Here is a 20221-nt window from a genome sequence, read left to right as displayed (position 1 = left end):
GCAAACAACACCCCAGCCAATCAGTGAAGCGGCATAATGTAGTTAAATACATTTCTAATTTGGTGATTTATATATTGTGTGTGTGTGTGTGTGTGTGTGTATAGGTCGAAGGTTTGTGCTTCATTATCTCCTTTAGATGTTAAACTAAAAGAATCAATCTAAGTATGAAACGCAGCCAATGGAAAGACGTCTATTCAAATCAAGCGTTCAACCTTCGCTAATTAAATGCAGATTAATTTAAATCATCCAAATTTGTTGTTTTGTTTGTTCGTTCTCTTCATCCAGAAAATAAATAGGCTTCCCTTCAACATCATTAGTGTCTGTTTGAGAAAAAAACACAGTTTAAGGTCAAATATTCATCTTTTTGCGATGTAAAATATAATCCTTTTAATCAGCAGCGAGATTAATCTTCTCCTTTTAGATTGTAAATTCTACGCCGCTTAATTGGCAAATAGGAATGGAAAGCACATGGGAAAACCCTTTTTCATTAGCAATTAACTAGCGTTGACAACTCGGCTCACCTCTCATGAATATGCACCCAATACTTATTCATTATACTAATTAGATCTCCTTTATCCTCCTTTATCCTCGCTTTACAAGTTGCCGACATAATGTTTGCTTTACATTATGAGCAACTTCATGCGAAACCAACCTGCTGTGTTTGACTTTTGAAAATTGGCACAAAATCAATCTACAACATCATCATGGTATATTTATATTCATATTATGACATTAAAGATATAGTTTACACAAAAATAAAATGATCATTTATTCACCCCAATTTTGCACAAAACCTACATGAATCTTTCATCTGTGGAACACAAAAGAAGATATTTTGAGAAATGTGTTCATGTGTTAATAGTACAGAAGTCAATAGGCCATATGTTCTTAACTTTCTTTAAGATATCTTCTTTTGTGTTCCGCAGAAGTAAGAAAGTTAAATTAAAGGTTTGGAATGAAATACGAGTAAGTAAATGCTGTGCTATGTAGAAACCGAGGTTATTTTAATTTCCTTTAATTAAAACTTTTAACAAGTTTGTGTTCTATGAAAACTAATAAAATATTTGCCTAAAAATTATTGGAAAAACTTAGGGTAAAAAAATGTAAATGTTGCCTCAGAAATAAACTGAAATAAGTTTAAAGCAAATAATAAATAATAAACAAAAATACATAAAATAAAATAACAATTTATTAATCTTATATAGCAACATAAAAAATAAACAAACAAGAAATGAAATGAAATGACAAAAGCATAAAGGAAAATTGCAAAAAATGGAACTAAATGTCACATAAAAACCTAAAAAGAAAAGCTAATTTAATATGTTAAAAAAATAAACAAAACTAAAAACAAAACTATAATAACTCTGGTATAACAACTGTTGAAATAACATTTTCTCTGTTGTCCACTTTTGTGCATTAGATATTTAAAAACAACATCAATTAATAAAAATTAGTTACTAAATTATAAACACATGTATCTGTATTGCAACATCTGAATTTACATAATGCCCTAAATAGTATTTAAAATAGCATTTTTTCACTTAAAAAAACAGCAAATTACTGTATATTTCTAGACTTAAGTGCTTTTGACCCTCAGGTGTTTATTTTGAATAACCCAGTCTAAATTCATAACTCAGAAAAACAACGTCTCTCCATTCATTGTCCAGGGATAGTGCTGATCTATGACTCCACCGACAGTAAGTACAGTGAATTGTTTCACATCCCCCGTAAGATTCTCAGTGTCTGTTTGCTTTCATCGCCTGGTAAATCTTTATTGATCTGGATCAACTCTTTATTCAACCAAGCTTGCTGAGACAGGATTAAATTAAAAGCCGTCCCGAAGGCTCTAAATTGATCAACACTGCTGGAATGAGGGCTTTAGGAAGGCCTAGCATCTTTACTATTACTCAAGCACAGACTCGCTGAGAAATAAATATGCTGTCAATCTAAAAAAAAACATATCAAATCGGTAAACGCGCCTCCAAGTGTTGAAATATTCCTAATGTTTTATTGCAGTGAAACCATATTCAATTTGTGGTGACTATGGTTTTACTACAAATACTATAGTTCAACTATTACTTCATGTAAAAAAAAACATAAAGCTTAATATTTGTGAGGGATGTTAAGATCTTAACATTTTTGGGTGCACTGTCTCTTTAAGGCACAGTCTTCTGGGATTCGTGCACACACATGCGTCACGGTGCGTGTGCATGTTTGGATTTGCAAGCGGGACACATATGGCTATTTCAGACTGGCGTGGCTCCCTGTCCCAGCAGGCTTTCCTTGGCATAAGTCTGGTCCCACTATAGATGTGAGGACACAAACTACGCAACTACACTCGGCTGGCACACTATCAGTCTCTCAGGACAGAGATAACCAAAGTCACCAGACTGTCAAAGAACACACAGAGCTTTGCTGCTTTCCATTAACGAACAGAACAGAAATAAAATTCATCTTCAACCTTTTTGGGTGTTCAAATTCATGCGAAAAACATATTTGAGATGGAATATTCACTTACTAAATATTTTTGTACCTCGAGCTACACAAAGGATGTATTCCATTCTGAGATACTGTCTGTGTGATTTGAAGAGTTTTTTGAGGTTAACTTTGTCTTCACATTCTTTTTGGAAAAGACGAACGCCTCGAGCGGTCTGTGACGGTTTTAAACACATCCGTCTAGAAAATAACACTATTATCAATGTTAAAACTATAGATTCACATTCTCAGAAGTAAATGTCACGGTTTGGCAGACAGCAAAAGAGTAGTGTTCAAATCACTAAGCTCAGGTTTAACGCTTTGGCTGCACAAAAATAAAGTGCTGCCTGAGTGCAGCGTTATCGTTGTCGTGACAACCACCACTTGGTCTTATTTCTTTCTGTATCTGAGAATAAACATATGCATCTTTTGTGCCACCATGAACTTCAATTACAGAAATTCGCAGGCTTCGTATTCCGCATAGGTCAAAAAGCACATATCTATGATCGCATAGATGGAATTGATATTGGACTATAAGAAAGAATCCAAAACACACTTATTTTGCACATTTGTGCCACTTTGGTGACCCTGTTGGTGCAGATGCATTACCCATCATGCCACATCTCCAAAGTTTTCGAGGTTTTTCATACCATCATACGTTCCGCTCTCCAGCAATAATCCGCTCTCTTCCAGGATGCGAAAATCCCCCACGCTGATGAAATTATAGTCCACTCCTGGAACTTCCCCGTCTCTGGGCAGCCGTGTGGTACCTTCAAATAAAACAAACACAATCAGGCACCGTGAACCAGTTCTGATTTAAATATCTTACACCCACGGTCCCCTTCGCATGCAAACTTTGTGCCCGTCTAAAAAGTCTCAGATTAAAAAGTTTGATTCCCTGGCTCAACTCCAACGTTTCCAACGAGCTCATACTGTTAGAAATTGCCAAACTGTAAATAGAACTGATCCCAGACACAGGATCCGGAAACTGGGATTCTCAGAACTGTGAAAGCGTTGGATGGGCAAACAAGACTTTTGCCAGTTTGTGGAGTTAAAGGATGAAACAGCATGTGCTTTAACACGATCTCTGTGAAAATGGTTCAGCGAGAGAGAGACCGAGTGTGTGTGTATGTGTGAGAGAGAGAGAGAGAGAGAGAGAGAGACAGTGTGTGTGTGTGTGTGAGAGAGAGAGAGAGCTTAATTAACCAAAGGGAGAAGAACAAGGGACATATTACATCACATCAGAGGATATCTTATGTTATTTAGAATTAGTCAAGCAAGTGTAGTCACAGATTGCACTATTCACATGGGAAATGGTGACAGAAGAGTGTGCAAAGACTGAAAAATGTGAAATTTTGGATTGTTAAAAAGTTAACGTGGGTTTACTGTCACATGGCAGTTGTGATAAACTCTACAAAAGCTCCTAAAAGGTAGTTTACCCCCAAATTTTGTCATACTTTACTCACCCTCGTGTATTTTCAAACCAAAGTGTTTTTTTATTTCGTAAAAATTCTTTACAATGTACGTACGTGGATAGGGATTATCGATCTCCAAAAACGTAAATTGAAAAAACTTTATTTTAAAAGCATTTCAATGATAGTTTTGGCAAAATAATCGTTTTTTTAATAAGTTTTAGTTTATATTTAATCTCACTGTATGTGTATGCATATACAAACATGCTGCATCAACACAACCTAGAACATTGGGTATCGCCGGCATTTAAAGACCTACTTTTAAAAAAATCTTTCACAAACATATAACTTTTTTCTCTATAAAAGAAAAAGTTTGCTAAATATTCCATACAATGTAAGTGGATAGGGAATGGGGCTGTTGATCTCCAAAAGTATCATAAAAAACTTTTGAATAAAATAACGATTTAGAAAGCAAACAAAAATAAATATATTGTATGTTATTTGCACGCAAATCTTTAAATTATACGTCCAAACAAGTTGCATCAACACAATCTAGAACATTGGTCATTAGTTATCGCCAGTATGAAAGTATTACTTCTTAAATCATCTTCATTTGTGTTTCACAAGTTAATGAAAAAATATATTTTCGTCTTTTGGTTTACGGTTCCTTTAAATGTTTGATCGTATGCCCACACAGGGGTTTATTTTCAACCTAATTGTTCTGATGTTTGTCTGTGTGAGGGTGTCTCTGTGTGTCTTATAATTATCAAGTATAAACTGTATATGTTTGGACCTCATTTCGGAGGTGGGCTGCAAATCCTCATAAGAGCCATCCGAGGGTGGCATTTCTCACGACTAAAAGGCCAAAAATAAAATATGACATTTCTCGACTCTGTTTTTGTGTGTGCTGGAAAATGCCACCAGACTCTACTGTCGTCTGAAGGACATTTACATAAGATGCACCAAAATGAAATGAGAAGTATCCGCAGTAGAGTCCTCAGCCGAACTGAAGGGGAAAATCTGAAGTTACTGATTCCCTTACATTTAACTTAAAGAAATACAGATTAAATGCCTAAAGAAGGGGAAAGTAAAAAAGAAGCAGAAATCTCACAAATGTCACCATTAGAGTTTCAGAAGCAATGTCTCAAGAATGTCAAGTCTGCAATTAAAAGTCAATATTATTAAAGACCTCAAAATAAACCTTCTAATTATTTTACTTCTACAATCTACACCTCCATATTTTAATAACTGTCTCTATATTATCAAAAGGAGGTTATTTAATAACGCAGTCAGTTACATCAGCATTCCCTCTGAAATGGAAATGTGGGCCGGTTCTGAAAGGGGTCCAGAGATCCCCCAGGCGAGCACCTGCTCTGGCAGCCTTTGGTTGGATGAAGGATACGAGTGGCACCTTGGGCTGTTCTTCATGTCTCTCCATCACAGGAGCTTTTAAGAAATTTTGTTCATAGCCCCATAAAACAGCTTTGTGACCATAAACACCAAATGCCCTCTAGCTCCCTTTCCATTCTCTCTGTCTTCTTTTGCCTCTCCGCTTGTCTCTTATTATACTGACTGTGGTAAAGAGAGAGAAAGAGAGCGAGAGCGAAGTAACTGGGCCAAGCAAAAGAGTGACTTAGGACTGGAAGAAAATGCTGTACTTGAAATGTTGGCATCCACGTGAAGTTCTTTGTTATTGTAAATCTCATTTTGTGTCACTTTTGATCATCTCGAGTGGGTTTATTTTCCATAAACATCAAACAAAAGAGTCATTTTTTATTCTCTCGTTCGTTTAAATTTGTGCCCTTGGGAGATGCTTTTATATCCATGGTTGCTGCCCTTGCGATTTATATCCATGACCTCTATAGAAGTCACAAAGAATGGTATGTGTGATAAAGCAAAAATGCATTTAGTAAAAATTATAAAATTAGATTTAGACAGCTTGAGTGTAAAAGAGCTGATGCTTCAGTTTGTTGTGCTAAAATGCACAAATAAACAGAAACTTACGTCTGCGTTGACTGTATTCTGCGTCGTCTAAATGGGTCACATTATTGTTTCATTTCGTACATTTTTTTTCCTAAAGTCTAAATTTTGTTCACCACAAATGTTTATTAATGTAAATTTAACTCAAGACTATTTTCCACATTTAATGAAACCGGCCTTTTTGCTACTGTGTCTTCCCAAACAAAATAATAAATAAAAAGTGTGTGTTCATTTAAATCACCCTTATGAGGTTCAAAACCAGTCTATGACTCTTTCTTTATCTTCGTTTGTGTTTACGAGAAGAAAGAAAGTCATACAGATTTAAAATGACATGAGGGTGAATAAATGATGAGAGAAGTTTTATTTTGGGGTGAGCTGATCTTTTTCTTGCAAACTGTGAAATGTACGAGTCCAATTTAGTCAATAACCGCCTGCTTTCAAAGCCCCCGAGACATTCTGACAGCTTCACAAAACAATCAGAGCTGCGACGTTTTGCTTAAACTGTTAAGGTCGGACTGAAATGAGAAGAGATCTTATTATAAATAAGCCGCGGATGCTCGCGTCAGACGGCGGTGTGGAGGGCTATTCAGAGCATCAGGTGTTACACACACACTTTTACACATTTCAGGTGTTAAAGAGAAAGCTGGTAAGACACTACAGGTGTTTCTACTAATTACTTTACATGACTGAGCCGGCCAAACAGATGAAGTTTGAATGTGTGTTGTCATGCATTCAAATGTATTTATTGGGCTAACATAAGTTTGGAGAGATATATATATATAACAGCAGCTTAAAATTGGACTCCAGCAAAAAAGATTATGTTCAAAGTTTTATTCACACATTATTCATTAACACAATTATACCCCAAACTGTTTATGCTGAGAGTCATTATGCAAATCAGGTATTGTTGCAAACACGCCCACAAAATGACTGCCGTCAGCGAGGAGCAGAATGGCAGCTTGCAGGCCAGTTCTGAGCGCCAGATTGCGCAGGATGTTTCAGACTATCAGGATTTGGCATATGGGCCGCGCCGCATCCGTCCATCACTGCCGTCCAGACACCTGAATCAGCTCTTTAAAACGCCAAATGTGCACTCAAATACAACGCTCATCTGGATATCCTCTCGGTTTTAATGGTCAAAGTTTTTTGGCTTTAAGTATGAACGTGACGCTTAAGGATATCAATAAACTAGTGTGCTCCATTTAGAAGATAAAAGCATTCAAAACTTACATTCTCTCACTTTAATGATTTTTATGACCTCATTCTGCACTTCAGCGTCTCACCGGATGCCATCGGATGAGGTGAACAAAACGCTATTGGCTATTTTAAAAAGGGGAGGAGTTACTCAATATGTCTCGACCTAACTTCTGTTTCAATGGGAATTACGTCAACGCATCGAACAGTGGTGTGCATTTCACATCACTTAAGAGGGTCTTAAAGTCTTGAAGTGATGGTCCTATGTAAAGCAGACTCTTTATACATCCATCTTATTCACAAACCTATCCAAAAACCAGATCGCAACTCTGCATCCGCAAAGTGTCTTGGGTTATTCTGTCACTTAGCAACGCAAACATCGCTATCAGCGGGCGGGTTTGATCATTGCTAATTCCCCCCCGGTTGTGTGTTAAATTGCGTGTGTTAAAGTGGAGCAAGCGCTAAGTAAATTCACCTCTCAGTGCGTTTCACGACCAGTTCATCACCTGTCAAATTAAACTGAAGAGGGAATAACAAACTAGCTGGGCGAGAATGTGCAACTTCTTGGAAAAAAATCTGGAGAGAAACTGTGCGGTGCAAACGTCTCACACGGTGCATTACAAAGGGCGGTTGGTGCCGAGCTGCAGTGATCCAGAAGAGTTTTGCCTGAGGAGATGCTCTGTCTCCCAGATTAACTAATAAAGACACCAGCGGACCAAACACTTTTTTCTGGAGACCAAATGATGAACGACTGAGGAGATTGGTGAGAAAGTGTATGTGGAATATTTGCACAATGAAATATTCATAACATTTATGAATTTTACTTTTATCATTTTGGGCAATATTTTACATTAAACAATTATTGAGTATTTGGTTGAAAATTTTGAAGTAACACCTGGGGGTGTCACAATCAGTGATGGGAAAGTTACTCTGAAAAAGTAATGAATTATTAGTTACTAATTACATATTCAATAGTGTAATTAGATTACTGTAGAAATGACCCTCTCCAAAGAGTATTTAATCACTTATTACTTTCTATATCCTTTATCAAGCTTGATTAGAGATGATTCTCGGATAGACATGAAATGACATATTTAATTAATTCCAATAAATAATAAATATCTGCATAAATTATTCTTATTAACTGACCAACATATACAAATGTGAGAAGGATATATTAAAGCATATATTTTAGAGTTTGACATATAATTTTGATATCATTTCCACTAATGAATATATTATACTGTATTTAGTTTAATTACATCAGAAGTAACTGCAATTAAATTACAGGACAAATAAGAGTAATCCCTTACTTTATTTTTTCAAGGGTAAAAGTAACTGGTTAAACCAACACTGGTCAAAACATACCGGTTTTCACGATAACAATGGGGAAAATCATGATTATCAATACAGTGTTTATTTTCCGCATGATATTTAGTAAATAATTCAACAAGTTTTGCCTTAAAAGCCAAACCCAATCTTACGGCAAAAACGCAACGATTTTACGATGTGTCTCATTTTGGCTTAATCATACGAATTCGTGCAATCTTATTCGAACATCATAATATGATGTGCTTTCACACCATTGATGTCAGATTTAGGGGCGGTGTTAGGGGTGTGGCTTCAGCATCGCTTTTTTCTAGCAATCATACCTTTTTGTATGATTCACAACGTATGAATTCATACGAATAAGCCAATTTATAAAAAAGTTAAGAATTCCAATGAGATCAGGTTGAAGAGCCACAACAGCTACAAAATCTTTCTCTAATCCTGACACTCAAATTTGAAGTGTGATTTGTTGACCAAGATAGCTAAAAGATAGCTAGCATTATTAACAAAAATAACATGTTAACATTGCCGCCGGGGTCTTCGGTCGCACGATAACTGTGACATGAAAATCTGTTTGTGTCTCACATGGAATGGTTCGCAGGTACAGGTTGTCTCTGATGACTTGCTGCAGTTTGTGGTCGATTGAGGCTTTCTGGAACTGCAGGCTAAGATAATGCCTCAAATCACTGTTCAGCACTTTACCTGCAGAGAGAGAGACGGAGAGAGAGAGAGATGGGGGAAGAAAGACAGACAAAAGAGAAAGATAAATTATAAGAGATTTCACGGGTTATGGAACATGAAGTCAGGCTTGGCATTATCCTTACACAGTCTAACACAGACTAACTCCCAAAAGAGAAAACTTTATTTCTCTGAGGTTGCTCTTTCAAATATTAGGAGATTATGATGTTTCTCAAAAAACCCTAAGGACAAATAGCCAAATAGATCGACCATTTTAATGGTTCATAATGCGCACCTTTCACAATCCGGTCTATTTCCAAGGAATCAAAATCAAGAAATGCATTCATGTACCACATTATTTCCCTGTTTACTTCAAACAAAAGTCTTTATTCAGCCTTCTTTTAATGTCATTGCTGTATTTGAGAATCAATTCAGATATTCTTTCCGACAGGTTCTTTTACTTGTACAAAAACAACTTTTAGTGCCCACTTGTTTTTTAAGTTCCTAAAACTTTATCTGCATCTTACTCCGTATACAAACACACACACACTTAATGTAAAAACCCAACCACACACAAGTCTCTTACGAGGTTTGCTAGCTCAGAAAAGACTTCACAAACAAGCTGACACAGTTTGTGTTGAAAGAGTCTCTGAAAAGCGAAACCTAATGAAACTCTCCACGCAGAACTTTTAAAAGGGCCAAACTTCCTCACTTTGCCTCGTACTGACAAACTCCAAAGGCTCTGGAAAGTTCACACAAAGCAGCTCTGCAGACGAAATGAACCCAGTGGAAGAAGACCGTGGTTGTTTGCGGATGCGTATGCGTATGAGGCAATGGAGAGAAATAAAGTTTGAGAGTCCAACAGCACAAAAGGGAAGGGAATTAATGGGTCATGTCACAAGAACTCGATTTTTTGCCTTGATCCTCAGAGATAAGAGTTCAATAGACAGGAACTTTTACAACTCAACAACTTAAAGTCCAAAAAGAATTAAAAGGGCAAAAATGTCTCGCTATGAGATGCTTACATGTTGGTAAACAAAAAATTGCTAATGATTGCAACATAGTGGCCAGGAAGCAACCCAATAAAATCAAACATTTTACTAGGACACTTAAAAAAAAGTATTAAACCAATCATAAATGTTAACATATTTGTTTATATTTTTGTACAAAGGAAAAAAGTAAAGTACATTGCTTTAATAGTAAAGCATTTAAAAATCAACAAACAAAATACACACAAGTAAAAAGACAAATGGGTCATGAAAACTAAACTAAACTGTGACTTTCATGACTTCTGAATTATGATTGGCCCACAGAAGGAAAATATATTTTAATATAATTGTAACATATCGCTGCTCTTCTTCTCACTCTTGTATCTCCATATTTCGTGATTTTTATTTGTGTCACAAAACATTATTAATAGTCACTCACTATGTTCATCACTGGGTTTTGCAAATATCCAACCAGAATAAAGTATTAAAGAGTGCTTGTCGACTTTGATAGCACAGCTTTTTATTCATTTTAAAAGTGCTTTATCGATTTATTGAAAAACAAAACATTTGGATGTACAAGGTTTCAGAAGGATATTATATACTTTAAAACCCTAACCCTACAAAAGTAATATTAAGATCAAGTGCATTTTTAAATATTTTTATATATGTTGGTAAATTAGTAATGTTAATTACATCGCTTTAATAGTAAAATAAGGTAACATAATGTTACTTTTGAACCAAAATGTATAAAAAATATGTGACATTTTTTCCATTCAAGCAGTTCTTAATGTTACTTTTGTACCAAAATATTTAACACCAAGTATGTGTCTTCAATGGTAACATTTTTAACATATTTCTATATATTTTGGTAAGATTAAGGTAAAAATGAATTCCTTTAATAGTAAAATTTTAACATATTTTGGCACAAAAGATAAGCGCATTCCTCTAATCTTAAAATGTTCACATATTTTTATATATTTTCAAAAGTATGAAATACAGTAGTTTAACATTTCGGTCTCATCACCTTCATCAGGCATATTCAATATTCATATTCAAAATATTTTGTATAGTAAATGATTAAAAAGCAGCAAATAAAAAACCCACAAAAAATGGAAAAAATTGTCATTAAAACTCACTAAACTGTGACTTTCTTGATGACTTCTAAGACATGACTAAGATTTGGCCCACAAAAAGAAAAACATTTAAAAAACTGCATTTGATAACCCATGGCAAGTAAAACCGTGTGCAGACAGATGACAAACCACTAAAGCCTTTCTATAATCTCTCACTCCTGTAACAGTCCATAAAGCACTATAATCTCCTGAAAGCACAGTGTGACCTGTAATGTGTCATAACCTTTGGGTAGAAAGACAGGTGTCCAATCAGAAGTCCTGAATTAAGCAGGATTTACCAAAAAGCAAAAGCACAGATATCACATCACTCTGATTTATCCTGACAAGCATGAGACAGGGATTCTCAAAGCGAGCAGATATTGGCAGCGTTTATAATGTGCCTTGGAGATCATCGTTTCTTCATTTTAAACACGGAAGAGTGTTCAACCCGCATGCTTCATCTTTCATTCCAAAAGCATTTTACCGTATCCAGCGACTGAGAAAAAAGAAGCGCGTCCGTATCTGCATTCATGCTGTATTATGATGTTCTGACAGGTCATTTCTGAGTTCATGATATGAGGAGGGTGTCAAAGACAGGAGAATAAATGAGACACTGCTATCGGCGTGTGATGAGTCAGGTCTGGTCTTCTATGTGAACTCTGCCAAATTCACAATTATGAAAAAGGTTTTTTAGTGCCATAACAGTAAAAACAAAATAACCGTAATTGAAGTGGTTCTCAAACTGGGCTTTTATGACATTTTATAAAATGTAGAATTCTTTCTCTCTCTGTCTCTCTGCTTTGGCCTTTCCCACATCTTTCCCTTTCAATAAAAAAGGTAACAAACAATTTTATAGTTGAAAAACATGAGCAAATCTTATTGAAAGATGAGAATGAGGAGAGGAACATGACTTTTTTCCATTCTTTTCTATGACATCCATTGTAAACCCCCTGCCCCCTCAAACTGAGCTTTTATCTACACTACTTAAACTTTCAAATCATGTTTAGGAGCAGATGGCACTTTTGCCTGATTTGGCTACCAACAGCTCAAATAAGAGCTTATTTTCTCAGCTGTGCTCTGATTCCCCATCGATTCAGCTGAGGGAGCCTGTCACACATGCATCTATTAGACATCACCGATTATGAGACTGGATTGAGATATTTTTAGCTCTGGTATATTTGCGGTAACATCTCCAGAAGCACTCGGAGGTGATGATTCCGGTGCCGAATCTGCGCATTCATTGAGGTAAAAAGACTTTCGACAAGCAGCTGTTGCAGACTGGCTTGAACAAGAGCCTGACAACAGCGCCAAGACGGTTGAATTGCTCAATTTTTTGATCGCTTTCCCGACCTCTCGCTCTCGATGTTCATCCTGGCTGACGAAAGATTTGAGCTGTCATGACAGTCGCCGAGACAGCCACATGACCGTGGCGCACGGTTATTCTCGAAAGCGGTGTGAAAGGCCATTATTCATCTTTTTCAAAAGAATTGGAAAGCTCTTTGTGTCACAACGTTGTGGTGAGCGAGTCATGATTTCTGTGACCTAAAAGCTCAAAGTGAAGGAACAGAACATAGCCAATCTGAATAAAAAATCAAGAAGGACAACGAGCAGAGGAAAAGTAGAAACGGGGAAATTTGAGTTGAAGGAAAACGTACAGATAATGCAAAGCAAAGTGAACCCAATCCTGGATATGTATATGGTGTTTGTGTCCCATTTTAAGGACTTAACAGAACGTCTTGATCAACAAAACATTTTTGGTTTTATTTATATTGACAGTCTTTACTAATCCAGATATCATCAAATATAATCTAATGATTTAAAACAAAATTAAAGGAATAGCAAAATGTACATTTCCCTGTCATTGCTTTACAATTTAAAAGATTTGTAATGTAAATTCAGTACATCTAGAGAATGATAACACCAGAAAATGAAGACTGTGACTAAATGGCGACTGACACGTCTCCAGGTTCTACACACAAGAGAAAAATAAATAAATATGTTATCTCTATTAATAACAGTTTAAAACATGATTAAGCCTTAATTTATTAGATTGTATTTTTAACAAATTATGACATTATCATGTGCTATGTAAAATTAATTATTTTTTATGAATAATAATATTAATATTCCTTTATAATTCCTATAATATCACTTTATTAATTACATGTGCAATTTTTTTATAATAATTAATAATCTGTTATATTATGATGTTGAAAAAACTGTAATTATACAGAAATTTCCTGTTTGTCAGGTGCACATTTTTTTTAAATACCGCCTAAAACATCAAATTACAGAAGAAGACTGCAAATTAACAAGAAAACAGTAAAACCATGTAGTTGTTGCCCCAGCTTCTGGAAAATTTAGGTTTATTCATGGGATTTTTTACAGCGTACCTAACACACTAGCGACCATCTTGCAGCGCCAAATATAGCTACTCGGAGCATCCTAGTAACCACCTAGCAACGGCCTAAAAACCACTCCAAACACATCTGACTAAAAATGCCCATGCAGCAACTATTCAAAATGATAGTTTGGTTTGGTAAACATTTCACATTTGCCTCCTTTCTTCAATGTCCTGTAAGACGAAAAAGCTTAAAAAAGTTTGTCTTGCAAAGTCTTGCAACATTTAGACAAAGTGCACAGTATATTGTTATTTGTTATTGTGTAGATGTAAAGAAGCGACTGAACACAAATATATGTGTATTGCTTTCATCAGCAGAGAGGGGAGCACTGCTAATGTGCCGTTTCTGTTAAATGGTAACTGTTAGATCGTACCGCGCGGTGTGCATTTTGCTCCAACAAGAGCATTCAATTGCAACCATCCAACGTGATAAAAAAATATTTATTGTGCTCTAGTTACAATGCACGGAGACGGGGGCGATCAGAATAGCCATCAGCCCAAACAAACAGATCTTAGGTGAAGGGGTTGATGGGAATTGGTGGAGGCAGAGTTTATAGTTTTGACACGTTACATAAGCATCTTCCTCAAAAGGTGTGCGCTCGCCGCAGCTGTCAGGTCTGAGAGGCATTTGGGCGGAAGAGTTTGCTGAGTAAATATCTCACATCATGCGATGAATTTTAACAACGTGAGGCGAACAGACTTATGTCTTATCCTTCCAGACCAAAACTCCAGAGACAGACATGGTTATCTCTCATATATAACTTCATTGCGCTGGCATCAGGTACTTCTGTAAATGATCTGAGATTTTCTGATAGATCAACATCAACTGAACAGATACAAATGCTATATATGTGCGATTTCTCACATTCCCCTATAAGTGCTCGGTCTCCCCTTCACAGACTTCTCTGATTTTGCTCACTAAACTGAAAGAAACTGAATTAACTTTAAGTGACAAATTACAATCCCATAAGCAAATGTAAAGCGGCACTTCCGACAAAATAATTCAGTGACTTATGAAGCCAAGCTACACACTTTCAGAAAAGTTTCTCCGTTATGAGGTTATGTTTGGCTTTTAACGCTCTAGGAGAGAACATTATAGTGAGAAATGATATTGTTTCACGACCGAGACACTTGGAAACGAAAGAAGTGTGCGAGGTAACAACAGCTTAATATTCTAAACCTTGAGTTCTATTTACGATTAGAAGCGCCTCATTGGTGATTGCCACTTTTTACAGACACACACACACACACACACACACACAACCACAATGGTTGGCATCTGCAATAATGGTTATAATAGATTTTTTTAATTAACAACAAATATCAAACCATCACAAGCGTGTCAATGCACAATGGTTTGTGACCCATTAAAGGTACATTTCAGGTAAACTGCAACTAACTTTATCAACTGGGGTCATTAGGTTTCATCTAACATTAACAGAAAGTGTGTGCGGTGTTCTTGAAGCCCAATGTTTGATGTGGTTGATCCAAAGGAACACATATTCACCGTATAACATTTTCAACATTTGCAATTTCAACTTATTTTTATAAGTAATATCAACTCAAGCATTTGTCAAGCAAAAAAAGGAAATACCAAGTTGAAAGCAATCTGATTGTACTTGAAAATTTAAGTAAGCATAAAATATTTTATAGTGTGCTGTGTAAATTACATGTACAGTACTGTAACTTGCTTTCAAAAAAACGGCAACGTAAAGTTTATTTAAATTGATATGTGCAGTGTATTATTTTCTTCATAGGTCTATCTATGAGATTCTAGTACTGTGTAAATTATAAAACTGTAGTAAAACTAAAACTATATTAATAAAGTGTCTAAAAGTGTTATGTAACATTTCAAATAAACTCTTTCTTATAGGTCCAGTGTGTCATTTTTTGGAGGATCTATTGACAGAAATGCAATATGATATACATAACTATGTGTTCAGAGGTGCATAAAAGCCCTTACATACAGTATTAAAGCATTATGTTTTTCTTACCTTATAATGAGTTATTTTTGATCTACATACAACCGGGACCCTTTACATGGAATTCACCATGGTTTTTCTACAGTAGCCCTATAAATGTACAAACGGAGTGTGTTTTGTAAATACGTTATCTCCTTTGGCAAAGAATCAAAAACATGACGACATCTTAGTCCTGTGAAAGCCGCCATAGTACTTCGAAAAGGAGGGGTGGAGTGAGCAGTTGGTTGCAATTCGCAGCCTTACCACTGGATGCCACTAAATTTCATTCACAGGATCTGCATTTGGAACTTTGCAAAACATAAAAAATTGTGACATTTCTCGCTAAATCTGACCCGACAGCCCTATAAAAAATATTACAAATCATATTAGAAGTCTACCGTGTGACTAGAGCTAGAGTTGAAGACAGTTTGAACAATGATCTTCCTGAACAACAATGAGCTTTTGAGCAAGTACATCATTTTTAACTAAACAAAGTCGTTTATAAACCGCGGCATGTAACAAGAATAACCCATCTGTTAAAAGCAGTTACGTTTATATTAAGAAAGCTGAAAAGACAAACAGAATTTGACAGCGGTTATACCTCTCCTCAAGCTCTGCTGACTCTTGCTCGACTCTCCGGACGCAAGGGCCAAGAATTAATGAAAGATTAATTACACTGCCAGAAACCTTTATTTATTATGACAAATAGCCCTGAGAACGTGCCAGAGGAAGCGTCGGCCCTTTATGGAGAACAATGATGAATTTAATCAACTGTGCTAACTTTGTCGAAATTTATGCCACTTATGCCCTTCCTGAGTTCAGCACAAACACAATTAGAACAGGCGTGGGGGGGTATAGAGCCGCCGCAGAAGCATTCAATATAGTTAAAGACTTCATTCCTGCGACCTTTATTATTATTTTGGGAATAACAGACCCTTATAAATAATGAATTATGCAAGATATATGAGCTAAATGGAGTTTGTCATTTATGGGGGTGGAATGAAGATAAAACGCCCTAGAGGAAGAAGTTACAGTAAATCTACAGTACAGACCACTTTAGGTTGAAAAGAACATTCAACATAGCAGACGAAGGAAAGAAGTCCCGCCTTTCGCTTAAAAGATGGTAATCACAGCCTGATCTCACGGGAATTCGTAACTGGGCAATTCCAGCGTTATGGACGTGACATTTTGCGTTATGGACGTGATATAAAAATGCTCAGAGAATGAAATTGTTATGTTTATTTTGAACCATCTGTTTATATTTTACTGAACCCTTGTTGATAGAGTCCAAACATCCAAAAATGTAAGTCTATAAAAAAAAGGAAAATAAACAAGCGTTATGGATGTGACAAAAAATGGACACGTTTTTGGGAGAGGATAAACTTTGTAGGATTTCTGTAAAAATAAAATGCACAATCCTGAAGCAATAATACCCAATGAATGGAGAAGTGATGCCTCTTTATAGAACATAAAATATTTACTTTATATTCATTTTTATGTGTCCATTTATGAGGAATATGTAGCGTTATGGATATGACAATCCTGAAAATGTCACCTGACTATGACAAATCATGCACTAAAAATAAAACAAATGCTTTAAAAAAATTTGAATAGAGATCTTACATGGGTATTTGAACCACCAAATGTTAAAATCTAAGCTGTTACAATAGTAAAATCCGCTTTTTTCGTGGTAAGGTTGACATTTTCACGGAACTATTTTACGAGTTGCCTAATTTTGTATGAATTCGTACATTGTGAATTGTACAATACTAAATACTAAATACTACTAATACTAAAAAAGAACGCACTTAAGCCCCACCCCCTTGTGATTGCCGCAAAAGCAAACTGTGCAAAAATGTACGTATGAGATTGAACGAATTCGTCTAACTCCGCTCCTCAGTCAGACTGGGATTCAGGAGTTAAATGCCAGGATAAATATCACGTTGGCAATGTAAAGTGCAGCAGAAGAGACAAATCTAAAATGGCACATAAGCGACGCAGGTCATTACCTCCCCAGCAGAGCACTAGACTCACAGTGACAGAGACCCACCACTGCTTTACCCCTGCGTGTGGCCCGTCCTGCCACTGTCTAAAATCAAAAGAGTTTTTTCTGAAAACCGGGGAGGTAACCTCTGTGCTTTCAGATGGCGAACTCCATTTTCCCACCTCATTGCTCTCTGAGTGATTGATTTTCCCATTACGCCGGAACACGGGGATGAAATGAAACATCGCTAATGGAGACGATCCCGGGCAGTGTGGATGAGAGCGTCACGTTCCGGCCGCGTCGGGATTGCTAAACTATGAATGCATAACTGCAGAACGCATTGGAGATGAGCTCAGCCCTTGGGAATCGTGGGATTGGCCCATATAACTAGAATAAGTATGATGAATTGCATTAGCATAATTCGAGGAGTCTGACGAAAGGGTGGAGTTCATCGGCATTACATGAATATTATTCTGGCAACTGTGTGTATGTCCCGTGCTCTCATTATGTTTGGCATTACAGTTTATCAGCTACCCCTGGTTTCTATATTCAGCTTCTGTATCAACATACCAGAACCAAAAACAGTACTTCCCAATGGAATAACCCATCTGTCTAGGTACCCCTCCAGAACCACTTCCCTATCCCTCTTTCATCCTCTCAATAATATCCTCATTTTTTCTTGTCTTATCGGTTCTCACTGCACCAATCAAGCAGTCTCTCTCTCTCTCTCTCTCTTTCTCTCTCTACCCCATTTCTCATTCCCCCCACGGTTGCACTGATGGAGTGAAATGCTTTCTCCTCTCCCTCCACAGCCCTCATTACGACTGTCCATTTCTCCTGCCTCCACTCTTTTTTCTCTGTTCTTTCGAGTAGCGCCCACCCCTCGCTTACCCTCGGGTGTAGTGTAAGAAGGCAGGCCAACATTTGTAGTAGATACGAGAACCCATCGACTTCTGTCTGGTTGACTTGTACATACTGCGTGAGCACGTGTCAAACCTAGCCGTCCATGCTTATGTATGCTATCGAAAAGTAACCGCTTATTGACATTTAAGTGTGAAAATAAGCATCGGAGGAAGCGATCATTAGCAATCTTCCTCTCGAATGCCCGAGCAGTTCCCATGGCAATAGCATCTCCTTTGAGAATTCTGGGGTGCCCGGGAGGTATTTATATGACCGAGCGAGGCGATTCGAAATCAAAAATGCATTTTGGATAAATAAATCGAAACTGGGACCAAATATCAGATTTCACGAACCCCTGCTCAGTATCTTAGTTTAGTAAATGACAGTAAAGAACCGTAATGGGGTGCTTTGGATTTTTGGTGTTACACTTTTTCGGGGCATTTTTGTTTTACTAGCTGAGATGAATCGCTGCATGTTGAAGGTTAACTTGTATGAGAGAGAGAGAGAGAGAGAGACTATACCAGACACCGTGGGATACTGACAACTGATGCCACTGAAGCTCAAGGGCAAACTGTGATGCCCGTCTGGGGCTCAGGGCATCTCACACACACACACACACACATGCTGTCACTTTGTGTTGGCATACGAGCCAATCGCTGTGAGAAAACAGAGCTGGAAACCCGCGTGTCGTGTTTAAAACACTTATCGTCATGGTGATAACATCCTGCCATTATATGCATAAACATGCGGCGGCGTATCCTGACCTTCAGTGTTGTGACGAGACACGTGTGTGTTTGAGGCGTGTGGTGTCACCGCAGGTCAAAGCAATTCACCCTCACGTAATTACAGGTAGATACACTCTTGACCTTTCTGTTTGTGCGTGTGTGTTTGCGGGCGTGTTTGTGTGCACATGTTTGGCCTTACACCAGTTGCAGCTAGCAGAGAAAACACAACCAGACATACATGCAGATGTCCATTTCTATTCACCAGAGCATTAAAAACATAATACCCGTCCTCAGATCTCTGTGTTGTAACAACAGTGTATATGTTGTGTGTGTTTTACATTAAAGAGTCAGGCCTGCTCTCAATGAGACAACCTCAAGCTCTAGAGACTACAGATCTATACATTATACACGAGAGCAGATGAGATGTAAGCGAGATGTGCTGCTACATCACTTAAACTGCACAAACACACACGTTTCCACAGGCCAAAATCTATATTCATCATTAATTAGAAGCTTTTTTAAGAGAACATTGGATGATAATAATTGGTCACAACCTTATTTTCTCTCTCTAACACACACACACACACACGCACACAAACTTAGAAGCTATAAACAAATTCAACTGATGGTTTTATTTAATTTTGCATTTATTAATTTAGCACGTACTTTGATCCAAAGCCATAATCCTCACAAAAACCTGTTGAAATAATAAGATGAAAAGCAAAATATTAAGCAGACGTACAAGATTTAGCATATATTTATGAAAACATACAGCCAAACCTGTAAACACAGGTCGCTTTACAACACTTAACAACGCAAGTCACTAAAAGACTACTTTTGCTGTTATAAATAACCAGGCTGCTCGCTTCTTAAATCATACAATTAGAGCGTCTCCTGCTTTACAAAGGGGAAAGGTTTTGTTAGATTTGTCTCAATTTGGGGAAGACTCGGGACCCAAGATACAGCGGAGTAAACCCCACATGCACTAATCACTTTAAAACTTAAAACTGCGAAGGAAAAAAACAAACCATCACACGGGAGGGTGAAACAAATGAACATGTCTGATTATAAAATGACCTTT

General features: G+C 37.0%; 1 protein-coding gene across 6 annotated transcripts in view; it reads right to left on the bottom strand.

The window, feature by feature from the left end:
- The window catches only part of LOC130424500 (membrane-associated guanylate kinase, WW and PDZ domain-containing protein 3), an 85156-nt gene that overhangs the window by 26060 nt on the left and 38875 nt on the right, over positions 1-20221 (bottom strand). For all 6 annotated transcript variants that reach the window (XR_008906948.1, XM_056750198.1, XM_056750197.1 and 3 more), the window contains 2 exons: positions 8976-9092; positions 3126-3245 (listed from right to left, as the gene is read on the bottom strand). Coding sequence is in view for 5 of the 6 variants with exons in the window: in XM_056750198.1 (XP_056606176.1) it covers positions 3126-3245; positions 8976-9092 (237 nt within the window). In the remaining variant the exon portion in view is untranslated. The remainder of the gene's footprint in view (positions 1-3125; positions 3246-8975; positions 9093-20221) is intronic.

The sequence above is a fragment of the Triplophysa dalaica genome, chromosome 6, assembly GCF_015846415.1.
Source record: "Triplophysa dalaica isolate WHDGS20190420 chromosome 6, ASM1584641v1, whole genome shotgun sequence".
Lineage (NCBI taxonomy): Eukaryota > Metazoa > Chordata > Actinopteri > Cypriniformes > Nemacheilidae > Triplophysa > Triplophysa dalaica.
Note: the sequence above shows the minus strand (reverse complement) of the source record. Positions and strands in the feature narration are given on the sequence as shown.